The sequence below is a fragment of the Canis lupus genome, chromosome X (genome assembly GCF_011100685.1).
Source record: "Canis lupus familiaris isolate Mischka breed German Shepherd chromosome X, alternate assembly UU_Cfam_GSD_1.0, whole genome shotgun sequence".
In the NCBI taxonomy this organism is placed as follows: domain Eukaryota; kingdom Metazoa; phylum Chordata; class Mammalia; order Carnivora; family Canidae; genus Canis; species Canis lupus.
The window spans coordinates 48,426,414-48,448,478 of NC_049260.1; the positions used below are offsets into that span (position 1 = coordinate 48,426,414).

Here is a 22,065-nt window from a genome sequence, read left to right on the forward strand (position 1 = left end):
GTCTGTTCATTTGTAGGTCTTTGGAGAAATGTCTGTTCATGTCTTCCGCCCATGTCTTCACTGGATTTTTGTTTTGTTTTGTTTCTGGGATGTTGAGTTTGATACCTTTTTTTCTTTATAGCTCCTGGATACTAGCCCTTTATCTGATAAGTCATTTCCAAGTATCTTCACTCATTCCTCTAGGTTTCTTTCTAGTTCTGTTAACTGTTTCTTTCTCTGTGCAAAAGCTTTCTATACTGATGAAGTCCCGATGGTTCATTTTTGCTTTTGTTTCCCTTGCCTTTGGAGATGTGTCTAGCAAGAATTTCCTGCAGCTGAGGTGGAAGAGGTTGCTGCCTGTTTCACGTTTAGCTCTTTCAACTATTTAGAGTTTATTTTTGTGTATGGTGTAAGAAAGTGGTCCAGTTTCATTCTTCTTCAGGGTGGCTGTCCAACTATCCCAACACCATTTTTTTGAGGAGACTTTCTTTTCCATTGGGTATTCTTTCCTGCTTTGTCTAAGATTAGTTGACCATAGAGTTGAGGGTCCATTTCTGGGTTCTCTATTCTGTTTTCATTGATCTATGGGTCTTTTTGTGCCAGTACCATATTGTCTCGATGATTATAGCTTTGCAATATGGCTAGGAGTCAGGCATTGTGATGCCCCCAGCTTTGGTTTTCTTTTTCAACGTTGTTCTGGCAGGGTGTTTTCTTGTTTCATACACATTTTAGGATTGTTTGTTCCAGCTCTGTGAGAAATGCTGGTGGTATTTTGACATGGATTGCATTGAATGTGTAGACAGCTTTAGGTAGTATAGACATTTTCACAATATTTGTTCTTTCCAATCCATGAATATGGATTTTTTTCCCCATTTCCTTGTGTCGTCCTCAACTTCATCCACAAGTGTTCTATAGTTTTCAGGGTACCAATCCTATACCTCTTTGGTTAGGTTAGCTTTATTCATAAGTATCTTATGGTTTGGGGCACAAGTATAAGTGGGATCGATTCCTTGATTTCCCTTTCTCTTGACCCATTGTTAGTGTATAGAAATGCCACTGACTCTGGGCATTGATTTTACATCCTGCATCCACATACATCAGGGATATTTTTAGTGGGGTCTTTTTCTGGTTTGGGGATCAACGTAATGCTGGCCTCAGAGAATGAGTTTGGAAATTTCCCTTCCATTTCTATTTTTTGGAACAGTTTCAGAAAAATGAGTATTAGTTCTTCTTTAAATGTTTGGTAAAATTCCCCTGGACTCTTGTTTGGTGTGAGATTTTGATTCCTGATTCAATTCAATTTCTTTGCTGCTGAAGGGTCTGTTCTGGTTTTCTATTTCTTCTTGTTTCGGTTTTGGTAGTTTATATATTTCTAGGAATTTGTCCATTTCTTCCAGTTTGCCTAGTTTGTCGGCATATAATTGTTCATAAAGTTCTCTTAGTGTTGTTTGTATTAATTTGGTGTTGGTTGTGATCTTTCCTCTTTCATTCATGATTGTATTTCTTTGGGTCCTTTCTCTTTTCTTTTTGGTAAGTCTGGCTAGGGGTTTATTGATCTTAATCCTTTTAGAGAACCAGCTCCTAGTTTCATTGATCTGCTCTACTGTTTTTTGTTTTGTTTGGGTTTTTATTTCTATATCATCGATTTCTACTGTAATCTTTATTATTTCTCTTCTCTTGCTGGATTTGGGGTTTTATTTGCTGTTCTTTTTCCAGTTCCTTTAGGTGTATGGTTAGGTTGTAAGTTTGAGGCTTTCTTGTTTCTTGAGGAAGGCCTTTATTGCTATGTACTTCCCTCTTAGGACCATCTTTGCTGCATCCCAAATGTTTTGAACTGTCATGTGTTCATTTTCATTTGCTTCCATGTATTTTTTTTAATTCTCCTTTAATTTGCTGGTTGACCCATTCATTCTTTAGTAGGATGCTCTTTAACCTCTATGTATTTGCAGTCCTTCCAAATTTCTTCTTGTGGTTGACTTTGAATTTCATAGCATTGTCATTTGAAAATATGCATGGTATGATCTCAGTCTTTTTGTACCAGTTGAGACCTGATTTGTGACCCACTATGTGATCTATTCTAGAGAATGTTCCATGTGCACTTGAAAAGAATGTGTATTCTGCTGTTTTAGGATGAATGCTCTGAATATATCTGTGAAGTCCAACTTGTCCAGTGTGTCATTTAAAGCCCTTGTTTCTTCATTGATCTTCTGCTTGGATGATCCATCCATTGCTGTGACTGGGGTGTTAAAGTACAGCCAAAATATGGAAAGAGCCCAGATGTCCTTTGACTGATGAATGGAAGAAGAAGATGTGAGAGATGATATAGATGGATATAGATATAGATATAGATGATATAGATATAGATAGATATAAATATATCCACACACAATTCCATTGCTCAGCCATCAAAAGGAATGAAATCTTGCCATTTGCAATGGCATGGATGGAACTAGAGGGTATTATGCTAAGCAAAACAAGTCAGTCAGAGCAAGACTAATACCATATGATTTCACTCATATGTGGAATTTAAGAAACCAAACAGGTGAACGTAGGGGAAGTGAAGGAAAAAAAAGTTTTTAAAAGATAAAAATAAATAAATAAAAGATAAAAACAGAGAGGGAGGCAAACCATAAAAGACTCTTAACTAGAGGAAACAAACTGAGGGTTGCTGGAGTAGATGCAGGTGGGGAGATGGGTTACTGAGTGATGAGCATTAAGGAGGGCACTTGATGTAATAATGTGCAGTGGGTGTTATACGCAACTGATGGATCACTAAATTCTAGCCCTGAAACTAATAATACACTATATGTTAACTAAATTGAATTTCAACAAAAAAATTAAGAATTAAAAAATGTAGCATGTGACATACAATGAAATGCTATTCAGCCTTACAAAGGAATGAAATTCTGATACATGCTGTGATATGGATGAATTTTGAAGACATTATGCTAAATGAAATAAACCCAATATGAAAGGACAAATACTGTATGAATTCAAATACATAAAGTACATAATATAGTCAAATATATAGAGGCAGAAAGTGGTACATTGTTTCCCAGGGTTTGGAAGTAGGGGAGAATGGAGATTTATTGTTTACTGGGTGCAGAGTTTCAGTATGGGATCATAAAAAGTTCTGGAGATGGATAGTAGTGACAGTTGCACAACAATGTAAATGTACTTAATGCCACTGACTGCACACTTAAAAGTGGTTACTGTGGTAAATTTTATGTTATGTGTATTCTGCCACAGTAAAAGTAAAGCATAATTGGCTCTCTAAACAAAAATTATGACAGTGTGCTCTAGGGTTTATAAAATATGTAACAGTAATATAAATGGTGACATAACACAAAAAAGCATATTGGGAGAGATTGAAGCTTACTATTATGAAGTTTTAACAATACTTGTGAAATGGTATGATGTCCCTTGATGGGAGACCATGATAAAGCAAGGCTGTGTATTATAAACGCTTAAGCAACCAACTAAAATAGCAAATTAGATTTAACTAGTATGCCAACAAGAGAGATAATTGAAATCATAAAAAATTCAATTATTCCAAAATCAGGTTTAAAAAAAAGGAGGGAAATGGTAACAAAGGAAAGACTGGAAAGATGAAAAATGATCCAACAGTGTACTGACTAAAATAAACATAGTTCAAATATGAATACACAAATAGTGTAAAAATAAATGCAAAATTTTATATATACATATATAAAATGCTAACAGTAATAAAAAGGAACCTGGAGCAGCTATACTAATATCAGACAAAGCAGACCTCAGAACAAAGAATATCAACATGTTTGCAGGAGATCATGTCATAATGATAAAGGGGTCAATTCATCAAGAGGACTAAAAGTCCTGAACATTTCTGCATCTAACAGATATTGAACATACAAGAAGCAAAAAATTAATGGAGCTACAAGGAGAGCTAGTAAAATCCACAATTAGAGTTGTAGGTTTTAACAGTCCTCTCCCAGTAATAGAACAATAGGAAGAAAATCAGCAATGAGGTAGAAGACCTGAGCAAGGCCATCAATCACATGAAACATATTGACACTTATAGAATACTTATCCACAGAAAGGAGCACACATATTATATTTAAGAGCATATGTAACATGCACCAAATTAAATCATACGTTGGTTCATGAAACAAGCCTTACCAGACTTAAAAGGATGGAAATTTAAAAAAAAAAAAAGTATGTTCTCAGACTATGTTGAAATTAATAACGGAAAAATCTACTAATATTTGGAATTAAACAGTACACCTCTAAGTCATCTGTGAGCCAAAAGGAAATCTCATTTGAGATTTGAACTGAACAATAATAAAAATACAATATATCAAAATTTGTGGGATGCAGCGAAGGCAGTACTTGCAGAGAAATTTGTAGGATTAAACACTTATGTTAGAAAAGAAGAAAGGGTTCAAGTTAGTAACCTAAGATTCACTCCTAGGAAAGGAGAAAAAGAGGAATGAAGTGAAGTCAAATCAAGCAGAAAGAAGGAAATAAGATAAAAGTCAAAATCAATGTGACTTGAGACAGAAAAACAATAGAGAAAATGAATGAAGCAAACAAAAATTTGCAGTTGACTTGAAAAAAGATTAGTAAATTGATAAACCTCTGGCAACCCTGACAAACACAAAAGGTGCGAAGATGTAAATATCAATATAAAGAATAAAAAAGGAGATGTTGCTACAGACTTGGAAACATTATAACAGAATATTGCAAACAACCCTATGATGAAAACTGGACAATTTAGGTGAAGATGGACTAACTCCTCAAAGAACAAAAATTACTCAGCCATTAGAAACGATGAATACCCACCATTTGCTTCGACGTGGATGGAACTGGAGGGTATTATGCTGAGTGAAGTAAGTCAATTGGAGAAGGACAAACATTATATGTTTTCACTCATACGGGGAATATAAAAAATAGTGAAATGAATTACAGGGGAAAGGAGAGAAAATGAGTGAGAAAAATCAGAGAGGGTGACAGAACATGAGAGACTCCTAAGAAACGAACAAGGGGTAGTGGAAGGGGAGGCAGGCGGGTGGGGGCATGGGGTGGCTGGGTGGTGGGCACTGAGGGGGGCACTGGATGGGATGAACACTGGGTGTTATACTATAAGTTGGCAAATCGAAGTCCAATAAAAAATATACAAAAAATCTACTAAAATGCCCCCAAGATCAAATAGATAACATGAATATTTCTATAAACTGTTAAATAAATTGGCTTTGTAGGCAAATACATTCTGAAAAGGAAATTATCTCTGGGTACTCGTGATTTCATTGGGAGATCTTTCCAAACAGTTAAAGAAATAATGCCTACTGTATACAAACTTGTGCAGAAAAATTGAAGAGGAAGGAATACTTCAAAACGCCACAACTTATTTTAAGAGGCTGAAATTACCCTGATATCAAAACCACAGAGACACTACCAAAAACGTGATCTACAGTCCAATACCCCTAAAGAACACAGATGCAAAAAATTGTCAAGAAAATGTTAAGAGATCATATCCAGCACAATATTATAAGGAATGATGCACCACAACCAAGAGAAATATAGGTTGCTTCAATACTTGAAAATTAATCAATGTAATCCACCATATTAACAGATTAAAGAAGAAAAACCACAGGATTATCACAGTAGAAGCGGGAAAAGCATTCGACAAAGTGCAGCGTGCATCCATGATTAAAAATCTCATCAAAGTGAAAGGGAATAGAAGGGAAGGGAGAAGAAATGGGTAGGAAATATCAGAAAGGGAGACAGAACATGAAGACTCCTAACTCTGGGAAACGAACTAGGGGTGGTGGAAGGGGAGGAGGGCGGGGGGTGGGGGTGAATGGGTGACGGGCACTGAGGGGGGCACTTGACGGGATGAGCACTGGGTGTTATTCTGTATGTTGGCAAATTGAACACCAATAAAAAATAAATTTATTATTAAAAATATAAATAATAATAAGTATATTTTTTAAAAAAAGGAATTGAAGGGTACTTCCTCAAGCCAATAAAACACATTTACTACAACAACAACAACAACAACAACAAAACCCTACAGCTGGGGGACGCCTGGGTGGCTCAGCAGTTGAGCACCTGCCTTTGGCCCAGGGCATGATCCTGGAGTCCCGGATGGAGTCCCACATCGGGCTCCCTGCATGGAGCCTGCTTCTCCCTCTGCCTGTGTCTCTGCCTCTCTCTTTCTCTCTGTGTCTCTCATGAATAAATAAGTAAATTCTTTTAAACAAGACCAAAACAACAACAACCCCTACAGCTAACGTTAATATTTAACGGTAAATTACTGAATGCATTGTCCCTGAGATCCTGATCAAGGTAAAGAAGCTCCCAACATCGCACTAAATGTCTGAGCCAATGGAATAAAGACAAGACAAAGAAATAAAAATGCATACAGTTTGGAAAGGAAGAAGTAAAATGATTCTTACAGTCAACATGATTGTCTACATAGAGAAGAAAAATAATCTACAAAAGAACTTCTAAAACCAACAAGGGAGTTTAACAAGGTGGCAGGATACAAGGTCAACACACCAAAATCAAACATATTTCTATAACTTAGAAATGCCTAATTTGGGACGCCTGGGTGGCTCAGCAGTTGGGTGTCTGCCTTCGGCTCAGGGCATGATCCTGGAGTCTCCGGATTGAGTCCCACATCGGGCTCCCTGCATGGAGCCTGCTTCTCCCTCTGCCTGTGTCTCTGCCTCTCTCTCTCTCTCTCTCTCTCTCTCTCTCTGTCTCTCTCTCTCTCTCTTTCTCCCATGAATAAATAAGTAAAATCTTTTTCAAAAAAGAAAATAAATGCCTAATTTTATGCAACACAATGAACCTTACACATGCCTGACAACTTATGAAGAAATAAACTCAAAATGGATCAAAGATGTTAATGTAAAACTACCAAACTTTCAGAATAAAGCATAAAATAAGCCATAATAAATTAGGCTTAGGCAAGAGCTTCTTAGATGCAACATAAAAATAATGATCCATAAATAAAATCATTGGAAAACTGGGCAAATTTGAGATTGGAAACTTTTGTTCTACTAAAGACACTATAAGGAAGGAAATAATAAACTTCAGCCTAGAAAAGATATTTGCAAATCAAATATCTGAAACAGGATTTTTATGCAGAATATATAAAGAACTTTCAAAACTCAACAGTAGGTACACAAAAAATCTAGTTGTAATTGTAAAGTGAGCAACATTGAGACTTCAATCAAGATGATATAAGGATGGCACATAAGCACATGAACAGTGATCAACGTCATGAGCTATTAAGAAAATGCAAACAGAACTAGCCAACCCACACCCACACCTTTTTGGATGATTAAAATCACACACACACACACACACGTGCACACACACACACACACACACATTACCAAGTACTGAGGATGATGTGAGGCTACTCCCAGACATTGCTGGTGTGAATGCTAAAATGTGCAGCCATCCTGGAACATGGCTTGGCAGTTTCTTCTAAATTTAAACCTGGTACTTAACATATGATCCCACAATCCAACTCTTGAGTATCTAACCTGAAAAATTAAAAATTTATGTTCACTAAAAAGCCCTGTGTACAGTATTTATAGCAGGTCTATGCATATTCTACAAAAGCTGAAAAGAACCCAAATGCCTTTCCATGAGTGAATGGATAAAACAAATCATGGCACACCCATGCAATTAAATTGAATGAACTGTTATTGATGCATGCAACAACTGCATGACTTCATATGTATATATATTTCTCAAAGTGACAAATTTATACTGATGGAGAATAATACATCAGTGGTTGCTGGGGCTTGGGGCCAAGGTAGTGGTGATGGAACAGTTCTGTATCCTCATTGTGGTGATGGTTACACTAATCTATACATTTATTAAAATTCATACAACTTTATGCCAAACATAAATTTTACAGTGTGATAATTTGAAAAAGCAAAACTTTAAAAACTATGCAGGAGCGTGTGCGCACGCACACACACACACACACACACACACAATATACCACTACACAACTATTAGAAAGGATATAGTTAAATGTGTTGATTTCATCAAGTGCTGACAAGGATGTGGAAGAACCAGAACTTGGATACACTGCTGGTGGAAAATGTAAAATGTTACAACTACATTGGAAAAGTGCTTGGTGGGTTTTAGCTCACTTAGGCTGCTATAACAAAATACCACAGACTAAGTGGCTTATAAACAACAGAAATGCAGTCATTACAGTTCTGGAGGCTGGAAAGTCCATCATCAAGGAGCCAGGATGGTTTCCTTTTGTCAAGGGCCTTCTTCCTAGTTCATACCAGATGCCTTCTCACTGTGTTCTCACTTGGTGGAAGAGGTGAGTTAGTTCTCTGGAGCCTCTTTTACAAGGGCATTAATAACCGTTTTTGAAGGCTCTGCCATCATGACCTAAGGCCCCCCGTTCTAATGCCATCATATCAGACATTAGGATTTCAACATGTGAATATTGGTTGGGGGGGAGGGGCACAAACTTTCGGACCACAGCAGGCAGTTTCTTAAAATATTACAGCACACACTTACCATATGATCTGGTCATTCTAGTCCTAAGAAATTTCCCAAGAAGAAGGACAAACAGAGACTTGTATATGAATGTTCAGAGCAGCTTTTTTTTTTTTCTTGGAAAAGCCAAATAATGAAACATTCCTAATGTCCATCAGCACACGAATTGATAAAACAAAAAACAATGATATTTCCATATAATGGAATACTCCTAACAATAAAAGGGAATGAACTATTGATACACACTACAACATCAATGGATCTCAACATGCTGAGTGCAAGAAGCCAGAAAGAAATGAGTAAATACATTATGATTAAAGTTAATTAAAATTCCAGAAAATACTAATATATATTGACACAAAGCAGATCAGTGGCTGCCTGGGGGGACTGGAAAAAGTGAGAAGAGGGAGGAGGCAGGTATTACAAAGGAGCAGGACCGGGAAAGTCATCGCATTGAAATGTTACATTAGTGGTTATCCCTTTGGAGAGGGGTGAGTGGAAGGAAAAGACAATAAATAGGATTACACAGAGTGCCTCCAAGTTACTGGCAAGATTCTAGTCCTTAACAATGGCAGTGATCATGTATTCTGCCATATTAATGTACAAATTAGAAAAAATAAGTTTTATACACCCTTCCATATGTGTGAGACACTTAAGAAAATGCATGTAAACACTAGAATAATACATACCTATTTATATATATCATATAAACAACTGTAACTAGAGCTATTTTGTATATCAGGGATTCATAGAGTTTTAGAGATGGATGAAATACTATGATTATGATCATCAACTGTGAAGCCTTCAGTTTATATTAAGAATAGAAGGGAGTTGCCTCAGGCCAGACAGCTAAGACTTAAGCCTTCTTACTTCCGCAGGAGTGCTCTTTTCATTACTTCCTTTATTTCATCTCTTGAGCTAGCTCTCCTTCTGTGGCTTCAGTTAAACCCTCTGCCCCCTCACAAATAAAAACATGCCTACGTGCATAAACATCTATGTACCTACCTACCTACGTATATACATGGCAAGCTGTTAACATTTAACAGCCAGCTCTGTGAGAGGGACACAAGTTTGTAGCACACACTCAACCAATTTTTCTGATCTAATTTCTCCCATCATGTCTGATGTCAGACTACAAACATGATGTCACTGAATGCAGAATTTTGGAAGAGATGTGCAGTAGAACACCACTTATAGTTTTTTCACCATATAGATATCATAGATGAAAATAGCCTCAAGAGCACAGATTAGTAGTAAAATGTAGTAAAATAATTAGGAAAAGACGAGTTTTGAGTGTTTACTCTCTTTGGTTTTAATTTATTTAACCATAAGTCTGTATAATTTGAGATTAGTAAATGGTATGCTTGCCAACTGGCTCGCAAAATTTCCTATAATTTTAATGATTGACTGTCACCAGCTGTTTTGAGCTGGCTCTAGCATACCACTGCTGCATAAATACATTTAAACTTTGATGTGGGGATCCCTGGGTGGCGCAGCGGTTTGGCGCCTGCCTTTGGCCCAGGGCGCGATCCTGGGGACCCGGGATCGAATCCCACGTCGGGCTCCCGGTGCATGGAGCCTGCTTCTCCCTCTGCCTGTGTCTCTGCCTCTCTCTCTCTCTGTATGACTATCATAAATAAACAAAAATAAAAAAAAAATAAAAAAAAAAAAACTTTGATGTGTGCTTCAAAAGTTCCTTGGAGGCTTATTTCCTCCCCACCATAAAGCAAACAGATCGAGCTTGCATGACCCTTATTTCAACATTTTAGAATTTGGAAAAATAGTGGGTTAATTGTATAGACCATCCTTTTATCATCCTCACCAAGTAAATGATAGAATTGAATAGCTAACATGTATATAGAGTCCATAAAGTGAAATAAAGTAATTTGTGCCTACTATACATAGGTGATTGATTGATGCTGAGATCACATTTCTCCAGATGTGTCTTTCTGTTTACTTAAAACTCTGTCCCCATCCCTTCTTTCCGTCCTTCCTCCCTCCCTCCCTCTCTTCCTTCCTTCCTTCCTCCCTTCCCTACTTCTCTCCTTCTCTCTTTCCTTCCTTCCTCCCTCCCTTCCTTCCTTCCTTCCTTCCTTCCTTCCTTCCTTCCTTCCTTCCTTCCTTCCTTCCTTCCTTCCTTCCTTCCTTCCTTCCTTCCTTCTGTTTGTCATGGTTTTCCAGAGGAAGAGAACCAATAGTAGGTAAATAGAGACAGACAAGAGAGATAGAAATAGAGATAGATAGGCAAACAGAAAAAAAGAAATATGATAGGGAGAGAGAGAGATTGATTGATTCATTGATTGATTTTACAGAATTGGCTCACGTGATTATGGAGGCATAGTAACTATTTTTGATATTCTGATATAGGTGTTTTGACATCTTAGGGTCATGGGATCATGCTAATGACCCAAGGTTGTTTTCATCTCCACCATCTCAGTGTTTTTGTAGAGGTGTGGAAATCTTACTACAAACCATCCATCCACAAGCCTCAACATTTGTGTTTTGCTTCCTGCCCAACACAGAACATCTCCACCTAGCTACTTCCGGCTACCATAGTGATGAAGGTAACTTTGTCCACATTCCTCTCTGCTTCTCCCTGAGAGTGACCTCATGTGGCCCTGCATGGTGTCCCATACCTTCCATCCTCTGAGGAACTATGAGTAATAAACTCCTCTTTCAAAGGCAGTTGTCTCCCTTTCTGTCATTTTACCATACCTGATTAAAATTAATCCCATGTACATATTAAAACAGAAGGCTGGCAAGTCTAAAATCTGTAGGGTGGCCTGTTAGGCTGGAGACCAGGGTAGAGATGATACTGCAGAATTCCTCTTGATCAGGGGGAGGTCTGTTCAGGCCTTCAGCTAATTACATGATGCCCACATGTATTAAGGGGGACAATCTGATTTACTCAAAGTTCACCTATTTAAACATTAAATCTCACCCAAAATACCCTCTTAGAAATATCCAAAACAAAGTTTGACCACATATATGGGGCCAAAAGCCCAGCCAAGTTGGCACATAAAATTAATCATCACAAATCCACCCCTAGTCATCTTGTTACCCATATGCATCCCCTTAAACTGTACTTAATCTTCACATAAGGACAATAACAAGGTCATACTTCTACCTATCATGATACAATTATCATTGTATCATGATACAATTATCATGTACAAACACCCTTTCACCACAAGAGGATGCAAGTCCTTGAGTGACTTTAATTGAGTTTACTCTCTCTATGACACAGATTTGACAATGCTTAAATTATGTATCCATTCAATATATCTTATGTTACTAGATAAGGGGATGACAGAGGGAAGAGGGTATTATGCTGAGTGAAATAAGTCAATTGGAAAAGGACAAACATTATATGGTCTCATTCATTTGGGGAATATAAAAATTAGTGAAAGGGAATAAAGGGAAAGGAGAGAAAATATCAGTGAGGGTGACAAAACATGAGAGACACCTAACTCTGGAAAATGAACAAGGGGTAGTGGAAGGGGAGGTGGGTGGGGGATTGGGGTGACTGGGTGATGGGCAATGAGGGGGGCACTTGGCGGGATGAGCACTGGGTGTTATGCTATATGTTGGCAAATTGAACTCCAATAAAAAAAATTTAAAAATAAAGAAAAAGTTATTAGACTGACAGATACAAATACAGGAACATGTTTCTAACAAAACAAGGAAGAAATACTCATAACAGTTAAAGTTTTTCTTTCTGTAACTGGTCACGTGGCCATAGCTGAACTTTGTAACTACCTTCTTTTACTACTCATTCCAAATTTCCTTTGCCCTCAGCAAGCACCTCAGTTGGCCATGGTTCTTTATCTGGCAGGGTGTCCCAGGCCTTCATTCCTGCAGGGTCTGGGCCATTAGTAGTCCTTCCTTGAATTTGGTTGTTATAGTTTTCCACTGAGTTTAATTACAGGGCATGTTATTACTAAGGGATGCCTTAAGGGATCTCTTATATTCTAGACATGCCCCTATTGTGGAGTGGCAGTCCAATTTCCACTTGGTGGTCAGGATCAATAACTTCAGTCAACACAGTAATTCCCTTCTTTGCCTGTTGATTGAGAGGCATGAGGAGCCCAAAGTGGCTGGGTGGCAGCCTTAATTTCCAATCAAATGGAATCATTATTGTGTCTCCTGGTGGAAATGTTCCTCCCTTTGGAACTAAGACCTCTATCCAGGCCAGTGGAGCATAAGATCATGGGGACAGGAAGCCAACTTTGTGCAAGTGGGTCACTAGGCATGACAATGCGTGGTCCCCCTCCCATTTACACCCCTTGATTCTTGGGCCTGTGAACCCTGGCTACGGAAGAAATGGCACCATATATTGGATGGTGACTCAGAGCATATACAGCCTTCTGGAGAGCCTTGCCCCAACCCTGCAAGGTATTGTCACCTAGCTGGTGTTGCCACTGAGTCTTCAAAAGGCCTTCTTCAAGGGGACTTGGTCTCCCCTACATTCAAGAGGTTCTGTGTCTATAAACTGGCTCACATCAGGAATTAATTGAGGAGATGTGACTATTTTGATTTCCAAGTTGGACTTTTGTTCATTTGACCCAGGATTTTTCTGGTTATACCGATCAAGTAAGTATTTAGCAGGCTTCCTATATGTTTTTTCTTCTAGGAGCATCATGATCAACTGGCCAATGCCATAGGTCTGTGGGAGCCAAACTATTCTGATTCCTGCTTTGACTCTGCTGTCCATTATGGTAATCATGTCTACCTTACCTTTGGAGGTTGAGTGATGCCACTTAGCCCCTGCCACCCAGGAATACAATTACTCCCATTGCCTTTCAGTTCCCCAATTCAGTAGCAGCAATTCACACTGTAAGTTCTGGTCTACAGAGAAGAGTGATGTCCCAGCAGGCCCCTAAAAGTGAAGTATAAAGTGCAACCCACAAGAAGGTGTGCTCTTTCTTCAAGGATGGAGCTCTTCAAGGATGCTGGGGCTCCCCTCAAGAATGTATTTCTCACAGTTGTGGTGAAGGGCATGCCCTGCAGACCCTCCCAGGGTGGGTGAGTAGATCTTAAATGACAAATCTACACCAACATTCAAATCTCCCTAAGACTTTGAATCCTTTCTTCTGCGGTAAGCCAAGGGGAGGTCTTCATTTCCAGTTCACTTACTGTGGACCATATTTTGGGTCATGTGTTAACCAACCAAAGTCTCAGAGCCCTTTCTAACTCCTTATGATGCAACATTAAATGAAGCATCTCTGCTTAGTGGACCCATGTCATTAAATTCACCCCGATTCAACTTTATGTTCCTTACACCATTATCCCAAACCCTTAATATCCATTACCACACACATCTGTATAAATTAGAAACATGTAGCACACCTTCTCATGGGTTACACGTTTTACCTCACCTTTAGGGGCCTGCTGGGACTTGAGTCTTGTTATAGGTCTAGAAGCAGAGAGAGGTGGTAGGGGGTAGGTCCTGAGGAGCATCAGGAGTGTCTTTCAAGTAAACTTCCTCAGGCTTTATGCGTTCCATTAGACTTTCCTCAGGCAATGCAGGGTTAATCTCTCCTCAGACTGGGGTTGGAGAGGCTTCTTCTACTAGTAAAGATGACTCCTGCGACTTCAGGAGTGTTCCTAGTTTCATCAGCCCCCCCCCCCACACACACACACACCCGTCATGTTACCGTCCCATCTTTAGGATCCCATTCCTTACCAATCAATGCCTTTACTTTAATGATAGATATACGTTGAGTTTAGGAATTCAAGATCCATTGTAATTCAGCCAAAGGATGAGATTCTCATAGGACAAGATTTTGGGTTTTGTTTTCAGCAATCTCAACCCTGTGGCTAAAGGAGATAAGGTATCACTTTCAGGGCAGGCATAGAAATTTTCAGGTCATTTATGAAGTCCTTGAGCAAGGAATTCGAATCTCTGAGCTCATCCTTTTTCTTTTCCCACCTTGTCTAGTGACATTAGGAACAACCAACAAATCTCATTATATTCTTTAGTTTCACAAAAATGTTTTAAGGTATCGTATAAATGCCTTCCAGATCCTTGCCTCTTAGGAGTATTTTATTAGGAGTATCCAATAGTGATATTTTGTGTATCTCTATTGCCACATCAGACCATGGACTATCAGCGTGCTCTTTACTATTGCAAATAGTTATTAGTGTCTAAATATAATCAAATTAGAGAGCCAACGGCAGAACCCCACAACCAATTCAGAAAACTCATCCTTAAGATTCTATTCTCTAGAAACAGTTCTGGTGCCAAAATCTGCATGAGTCAGGGTTCTGAAGAGAAACAGGACCAGTAGGATGCATGAATGTGTGGGCGTGTGTGCGTGTGCGTGTGTGTGTGTGGGGGGGGAGTGTGTGTGCTCGCACGGGCATAGAGACAGACAGAATGACAGAGAGAGAGAGAGAGAGAGAGAGACAGAGAGACAGAGACAGAGAGAAATTTATTTCAAGGAACTGACTCATGCAGTTATGGAGGCTGGCAAGTCCAAAATCTAGAGGATTGTCCGGCAGACTAGAAACTAGAGACCCACAGAAGAGCCAACTTTGCAGCTCAGGTCCAAAGGCCATCTGCTGCAGAATTCCCTCTTGCTCCAGAGAGGTCAACCTTTTGATATGTTCAGGGCTTCACTTGCTTGGATGAGGCCCAGTCACAGTATAGAGGGCAATGTGCTACACTGAAAGTTCACAGACTTAAAATTTATTCTCATCCAAAAACACTCTAACAGAATCATCGACAATAATGTGTTTTTTTAAGAGAATAAAGGGGGGGGGAGAGAGGGACAGACAGACAGGCTGACATTGGGAGGGGGAGGGGCAGAAAGAGAGGGATAATCTTAAGCAGGCCCCACATCCAGCATGGAGCCCGACTCCATGGGGGCTTGATCTTACAACCCTGAGATCATGACCTGAGCTGAAACCAAAAGTCAGACGCTTAACCAACTGAGCCATCCAGGCGCCCCCATAATAATATTTGACCACATATCTAGGCACTGTGGCACAGTCACATTGACACATAAAATTAACCATTATGCTTTACTGTTTCTGTGCTTCTTTCACTCTCTCTTCCTCTCTTTGTAAAACATAGAGTATTTCACGGCAAAATGTTCATAGCTTTTGGCTTACACATATTTTTTTTTTCACATAAAGTATTCTATGTAATTGCCACTACACCCTATGAACTGGCTAGGGAGAGCATTTATATTGCCTCTTCACATGCCAGAAGACTACATCTCAGAGAAGTGAGGTGACTTGCTCAAGACTAAACAGCCAACATTTGGCCATTCCAGGAGTCAAACCCAGATCTTCTGACTTAAGATTCCTGGCTCTTTCTAACAATTTTAATTCCCAAAACCTCCGCTGAGAGTGCACTGAAAACTGCAACACTGCCCATATTTTCAACCACTTATTGATTGACACCCATGGTATCTCTGGAGACACCTTGGTTTCTATGATGTATCATTTGCAGGGTGTGGGGCAAGGGTGGACATTCTCAGTGCCATACTCTAGATTATCTTTTGTTATTTCTGCATGTATTATATTAGTTTTATGCTGCCTTGGACAGTTAACGGCACTCGGGAGACACTGGAACTAATGGTACGGTTCTGGAAGGAGTAAGATGGGTAGGGTTCTCTTTTCCATTTAGCCGTTTAACTTTTGAACAGGAATCGCCAGTGCATCGGTAAGAGGGTGGGGCTGGAGCATTACCCTCCCTTCCTTAGGCCGCCAGCTTGTTTACTCCTCACAGTAGATAACCCTTTATAATGGGCCTGGATGGACTTTGCTGTCTTGGATTCGGGACCATTTTGTGACTGAAACAGCAGACAAGGATTTTATTTTTAAATGATAATCCTTTTAGGGGCTCCTGAGTTGGCTCAGTTGGTTGAGCATCTGACTCTTGATTTTGGCTCAGGTCAGGATCTCAGGGTCATGAGACTGAGCCCTGCATAGGGCTTTGCACTCAGCGGGGAGTCTCAGATTCTCTCTCTCCCTCTCCAATCCACCTGACATACGTTCGTGCTCCCCCTCTGAAATAAATGTATCAATCTTAAAAAAAAATGATAAGTGGAATGAAAAGTACACCTTTTAAATGATAATTTAACGCTGAATTAACTTCCATTTCATTGACAGCTTTTTTTTTTTTGAAACATTTTATTTATTTATTCTTGAGAGACGGGGTTGGGGGGAGAGTGAGAGAGAGACAGAGACAGAGACAGAGACATAGGCAGAAGAAGCAGGTTCCATACAAGGAGCATGATGTGGGACTGCATCCCGCGGCTCCAGGATCAAGCCCTGAGCCAAAGGCAGAAGCTTAACCGCTGAGCCACCCAGGTGTCCCTCACTGACAGCTTTTTAATAATAGGAATAAATGATATGCTTCACAGGATGGTTGGAGCGAAGTGCAGAATAAATAGACAGAACCTCATGATTTCAATGAAAATACTGCAATGGTCTCAGCAAATTGACCTTAGAGTTGAATTTGTAATTCATATGATCTTAATTTGTTATTCACAAAGCCTTTCTCCTTGCATAAAATACACAGGGACCAGGAAAGTTTCGTAGAGCTCCGTGATGGCTCCAAAGCACTTTCCTGATTATCATGCAAACAACAACAGGAGATTCAAGAGGGCATATTCAGTCCAACTCAGTGAATCTCATTGGCATCTTTGTGTCTGGTGCTGTGCTACTGACTGTAAGGAATTCAAGGATGTAGCCACTTGAGGGGAAGGCATATATTTCATCACAACCACACATTTGTGGTGGCCCTTTATACAGCCAGCACTGTTCCAAGCACCATCGTACTTAGAGAGGAAACCGAGAGGGTTTATGGGTTCCCTCTTTTTTTTTTTTTTAAGATTTATGCATTTATTTGAGAGAGAGAGAGAGAGAGAGAGAGCGCAAAGGGAGGGGCAGGGAGAGGGGCAGAGTGAGAAGGAGAGCAAGAATCCCAAGCAGACTCCCTGCTGAGTGCAGAGCCCAACGTGGAGCTGGATCTCAGGACCCTGAGATCATGACCTGAGCCGAAATCATGTGCCAGACGCTCAAGTGACTGAGCCACTCAGGTGACTCTAAAGTGTTCACTCTTTAGTGAACTTTGGTGAGCTTAGAATCTAGTTGGGAGTAATAGTGAGACAGAAAGCCTTACACGTTTGGGAAGAAGTAGAGTAGCCATTAACCATTGGGTTGTAAGTGCAACTAGGTTTCCAAGAAGAGGGAGATTGAGGTCGACTGGTACCTTTGGAAAGGGAGCCGGAAGGGATTGCAAAACTGAGACTCGGAAGGCAGATAGGATTTATACAGACAGAGGAGAGGAGAGAAGGTATTTCTAGGAGAATGAGAAAAAAGTGAGCATGGGCACAGAGACAGGAATGAGCATGGCAAATAGGGGAAGCATCAAGAAGAGCTCCCAGGACATGAAAGAAAGAATTGTTGACAGTATCATAGAACTGGCCTCATGGGGCTGTGGAGTACACAGTGGACTAAGAACCAGAGGTATTGTTCTGGTTCCGCCCTTACTACATGGGTGGCCCTAGTTAGGTCAGTTAGATGCTTTGTGCCCTGGTGCCCTGATTTACTCATGGTCATGTGAAGCTACTGACAGTAGCCTGCTGCTCTCTCATGCTCATTGTAAAAACCACAAGAGATGATGCCTGAAAAAGTGTTTGTTTTTTTTAATAGTAAAATAAAAAAGAAGACCCCTTCTTCCATTTTGTATTATACCAGCATGGTGAAGAAATGGCTCCTGAGTCTACAGTAGGGTTTGTTTTCTAGTTGGCTGTAGGCAGAAGGTTACTGCATGTGGGGACAGGGGGGTGCTGATTAGTTGATATGAAGGCAATTTTTGCCCCTGGAGAGGGCCAGGTCTGGGAGCCCAGACACAGGGGAGACAGATCATCCATGCAAGAGATGTTTCTTGGGTTCTCTTCTGGGTTGTATGACCTCTCTGAAAGAGGTCCCTGTTCTCTGGCATCGATGAAACAAGTGACAAAACTGTACATGAAGCCCGGTGAGGTATGGTGGAAAGAGACCTGGACTTGGAATGAAATCTATTGGAGATCAGATTTGAGGGTTCATCCGTACTAAACATGTGAACTTAAGCAAGCAACTTGCTATCTCTGGGCCCCAATTCCCTCATCTGTCAAACTGAAGTAAAAAGGTAGACAGGTGTTGACCTGTCCCACTTGCTTACAGAGTGGGTCCTTGCAACGATCAAACACACATGTGAGAGGTTTCTGTAAGCTCTAAAGTGGTAGGCCAACTTGGCTTTCTATTTTTCTTATTAATAAATGAAAACTGAGTTTTCTCACCAGGAGCCATCTACTATTTTAGCCTGCTCTATCATCACTTCTGAAAGGTTATATTTTAGTAGAGCTAGCTGTACCTTACCACCGTATTAACACTGCAGTTAGGCTGAGTTCTTAGGGCTTTTATATAATTAAATCAGAACCCCAATTTAGGATGATCTTCATCACAGTGAAGATCACAGAGTCATAAACCATCCCGCGGGCGGGGGGGGGGGGGTCGGGGGATGGGGGCGGGGGGAGTCTGGATCTGCAGGTACAACACAAGGCAAATGCGCTCAGTGCTATTTTACTCCACCTGATCATTTGCTTTATGTGGGCAAGAAAACAGAGCTCAACAGTTTTCAGAATATCCCAGCTGACGAAAGGGTTTCCCACTCAGCTTCACTACTTTACAACCCTAACACTAGTTGGGATAAACCTACACTAGTTTAGCGTCCTCTGAATACTATCATTCTAGCCGTGGTAGGCTTCCCGGTCCCTCTGCAGGAAAATAAAACGAAACAAACAAACAACCCACCGTGGGCTTCGTGGATTTGGTCTTAATTTCGTGTGGTTGTCATTTTGTCTCAAGTTACACAAAATGCCTCACCCACGTATAGAGCACACAAGGAGTTGGAAGAGAACCAGGGTTTTGTGAGACTCTTTAGTGAGTTCCCTTAGAAGGCTGGGAATATCTCTAACCAAGGGAGAGATACGGAAAGTGGGTCCTCTCTTCCCTGCCACCCACTCAAACAAGCAAGAGAGTCTTCAAGAAGACCACTTCCTAGAGCTTCAAATGCATCGCCTCTCCATGAGGGACCAAGAGGTGCTGTGACCTGGCGCCTGGAGCACGAGGCAGAGGCAGAGGCAGAGGCAGAGTGCATCTGCCCCGCCCCGCCCCCATCCTCCCCTCCTCAAGCACCCTCTAGTATCCCACTGAGACGTCACCGTGGCAACCACTGTTTGGTCTGTGTCCTGTTGCCCCAGGAGACCTCAAAGGCCTTTCCAACAGTCTCAGAGTGAAGCCAGAGTGTCCTAGGCCCCGACCCACCCACGACCCTTCCAGAGCGAGGCTCTTGCCTCCAGACCGAGCCCCCCCTCTCCCGCCCCCCAATCACCAAAGACCAAATTTCCCTCAGGTTCTCAGAGAAAGGAGAGCAAGGACAGCTTCATGAGTGAGGTGGGAGAGGTCACCCTTAAGGAGGTGACCGCCTCAGTCTCCCCTCAAGCAGCGCAGAAACTCCTGGTTTCCTTGGGAGGCAGAGATCCTCCCCAGGCCCCAGTTGCAGGCAACCTCAGCGGAGATGCCATTCCCAAGAACACCGCGGCAGCAGGCGCCAAGGGAAAGGTGCCCCAAAAGGTCATCGCCAAGAGGGTTCGAGGTTCCGTCAAGTGGTTTAACGTGAAGAACGGGTACGGTTTCATCAGCAGGCATGATACCCAGGAAGATGTGTTCGTACACCAGACGGCCATCACCCGAAACAATCCTCACAAATACCAACGCAGCGTGGGCGATGGCGAAACAGTCGAGTTCGACGTGGTGCAGGGCGAGCGGGGCACCGAGGCGGCTAACGTGACCGGGCCAGCTGGTGCCCCGGTGCAGGGCAGCCGCTACGCAGCCAACCGCCCCCGCTTCCGCAGGGGCTTCTACATCCGCCGCCGCGCACCGACCCCGCGAGGTCCCAGGGGCGCTGAAGAGGACGTGGACGAAGGTGAGTCCAGTGGCGAAGGCTTCACCGAGGCCCAGGGCCAGAGGCGCCGCCTGCCTGGCGGACCACAAGACCAAAGGCTGCGGCGCTTCCCGGCCTTTCGCAAGGCCTCCGCGGTGTTCCGCCGCCCCTCAATCCTCGCTCCCACCAGCGGCCCGCGGCCCGCCCACCTGCCCGGATCCACCCCAGCCTCAAGGTCCGAGGGCGCCCCGCGGCGGGGGCCTGGCCCCAGCTACCTGCTGAGTCGCCCTAGGGGCCGAGGCACGGCTCCTGGTCCAAGACCCTCAGGGGGCATCTCTGCGGAGCTGGAGGCAGAAGACAAGGAAAGCGGGCGTGAGGGCAGCGGTCCGCAGCAGAAGCCTCCGCCGCGCTATGGATCCCGCCGCCCCAACAACCCACGCCGCCGCCCGCAGCAGGCGCCTGGTGCCCAGGGCCAGGACACCGTGGGAGCAGAAGCCAAGATCGGGAAGAGCAAGAGCAGCGGCGCTGAGGAGGAGGACGCCTTGGTCTCGGTTGTCCCCTCTGCCGCCCAGGCCGAGTAGGAAGCAACAGCCTAGCTCTCTCCCCAGGGACTCCCAGGCCTGGGCTGCAGGGGATGTCCCCTTGAGGAGATGATGGCCTTTAATGCAATGCAGTCCAAACATCCACCTTGACTGTTAAATTTGTGCTTTGAGAAAAATAAAAAATACATGCACCTTCCCCAAGGTTTGAGGATAAACTACAAGATCTATCTTTCTAAATTTCCTCTTACCATCTGTATTGGTAATTTCTGTATACACACACACACACACACACACACACACACACACACACATTCTTTTAAGAGATCTGACCAGGACCACAGCTATTATTCTGTGTCACCAGGGGAATTAAAGTACTTACAAAAATAATTTTCATTTTTAATACAAAAACAGATGATCTGATAGTGAAGATTATTTTACATTGCTGTGTGATATTACTCATCTGGGTGGTCATTTTCTCAATAAATCATTTCATATTGCTTTGATCTGTCGGTGTCTGATTTTTAAAAAATTCGCGTCAGCGCATAATGGTACTGAGATAGTCCTTTCAGTCCTGTTTCAGAACCAGTTTTAGCAAACGTCATGGCTATTGTTCTGTGTACAAGTCATGAATTTAAGACTAATTGTGGACTTATGGAAGGGAGTTGAACTTCTCAAGGGTGTGCTAAAGGATTAGAATATACACAGAGGGAAGAAGTTCCCCCATCCCATCTTCTTCCCCTGTCGTTTGAGCAATAAACCTGGAGGTTGGGCCCAAATACCCACACTTACTGCTTAGGTGTTCTAGGAGACAAAACTCAAAAAGCTGGGCAAAACACCATGACAGGGTTTTGTTTTGTTTTGTTTTTTAAAAAAGGCTCTCTGGAAGCAGAATTTGCCTCTCTTTTTTGATGGATTTGATCTAATACCATTCAAATATTGAAAAGAAAATGGGCATGAGGGACTGGAGGGTGTGGGGGAAATGGAAAGATGTTGGTCAAGGTGTAAAATCTTCCAGTTGCAAGATAAATAAGTTCTGGGGGCCTAATGTATGGCATGATGACTATAGTTAACCATAAT

The 22,065-nt window shown here is 41.8% G+C and overlaps 1 protein-coding gene across 1 annotated transcript; it reads left to right on the plus strand.

Annotated features, from left to right (window-relative positions):
* The first annotated feature begins 19,764 nt into the window (after positions 1–19,764).
* LOC119868201 (Y-box-binding protein 3-like) lies at positions 19,765–21,486 on the plus strand. Its single transcript, XM_038586514.1, has one exon. It carries the CDS (start codon positions 19,948–19,950, stop codon positions 21,025–21,027), a length of 1,080 nt encoding a protein of 359 aa, XP_038442442.1. The 5' UTR covers positions 19,765–19,947; the 3' UTR covers positions 21,028–21,486.
* Positions 21,487–22,065: the final 579 nt, after the last annotated feature.

Excerpts from the sequence above, each read along its gene's own strand:
- LOC119868201 (XM_038586514.1), top strand. The coding sequence starts at position 19,948 with ATGAGTGAGGTGGGAGAGGTCACCCTTAAGGAGGTGACCGCCTCAGTC.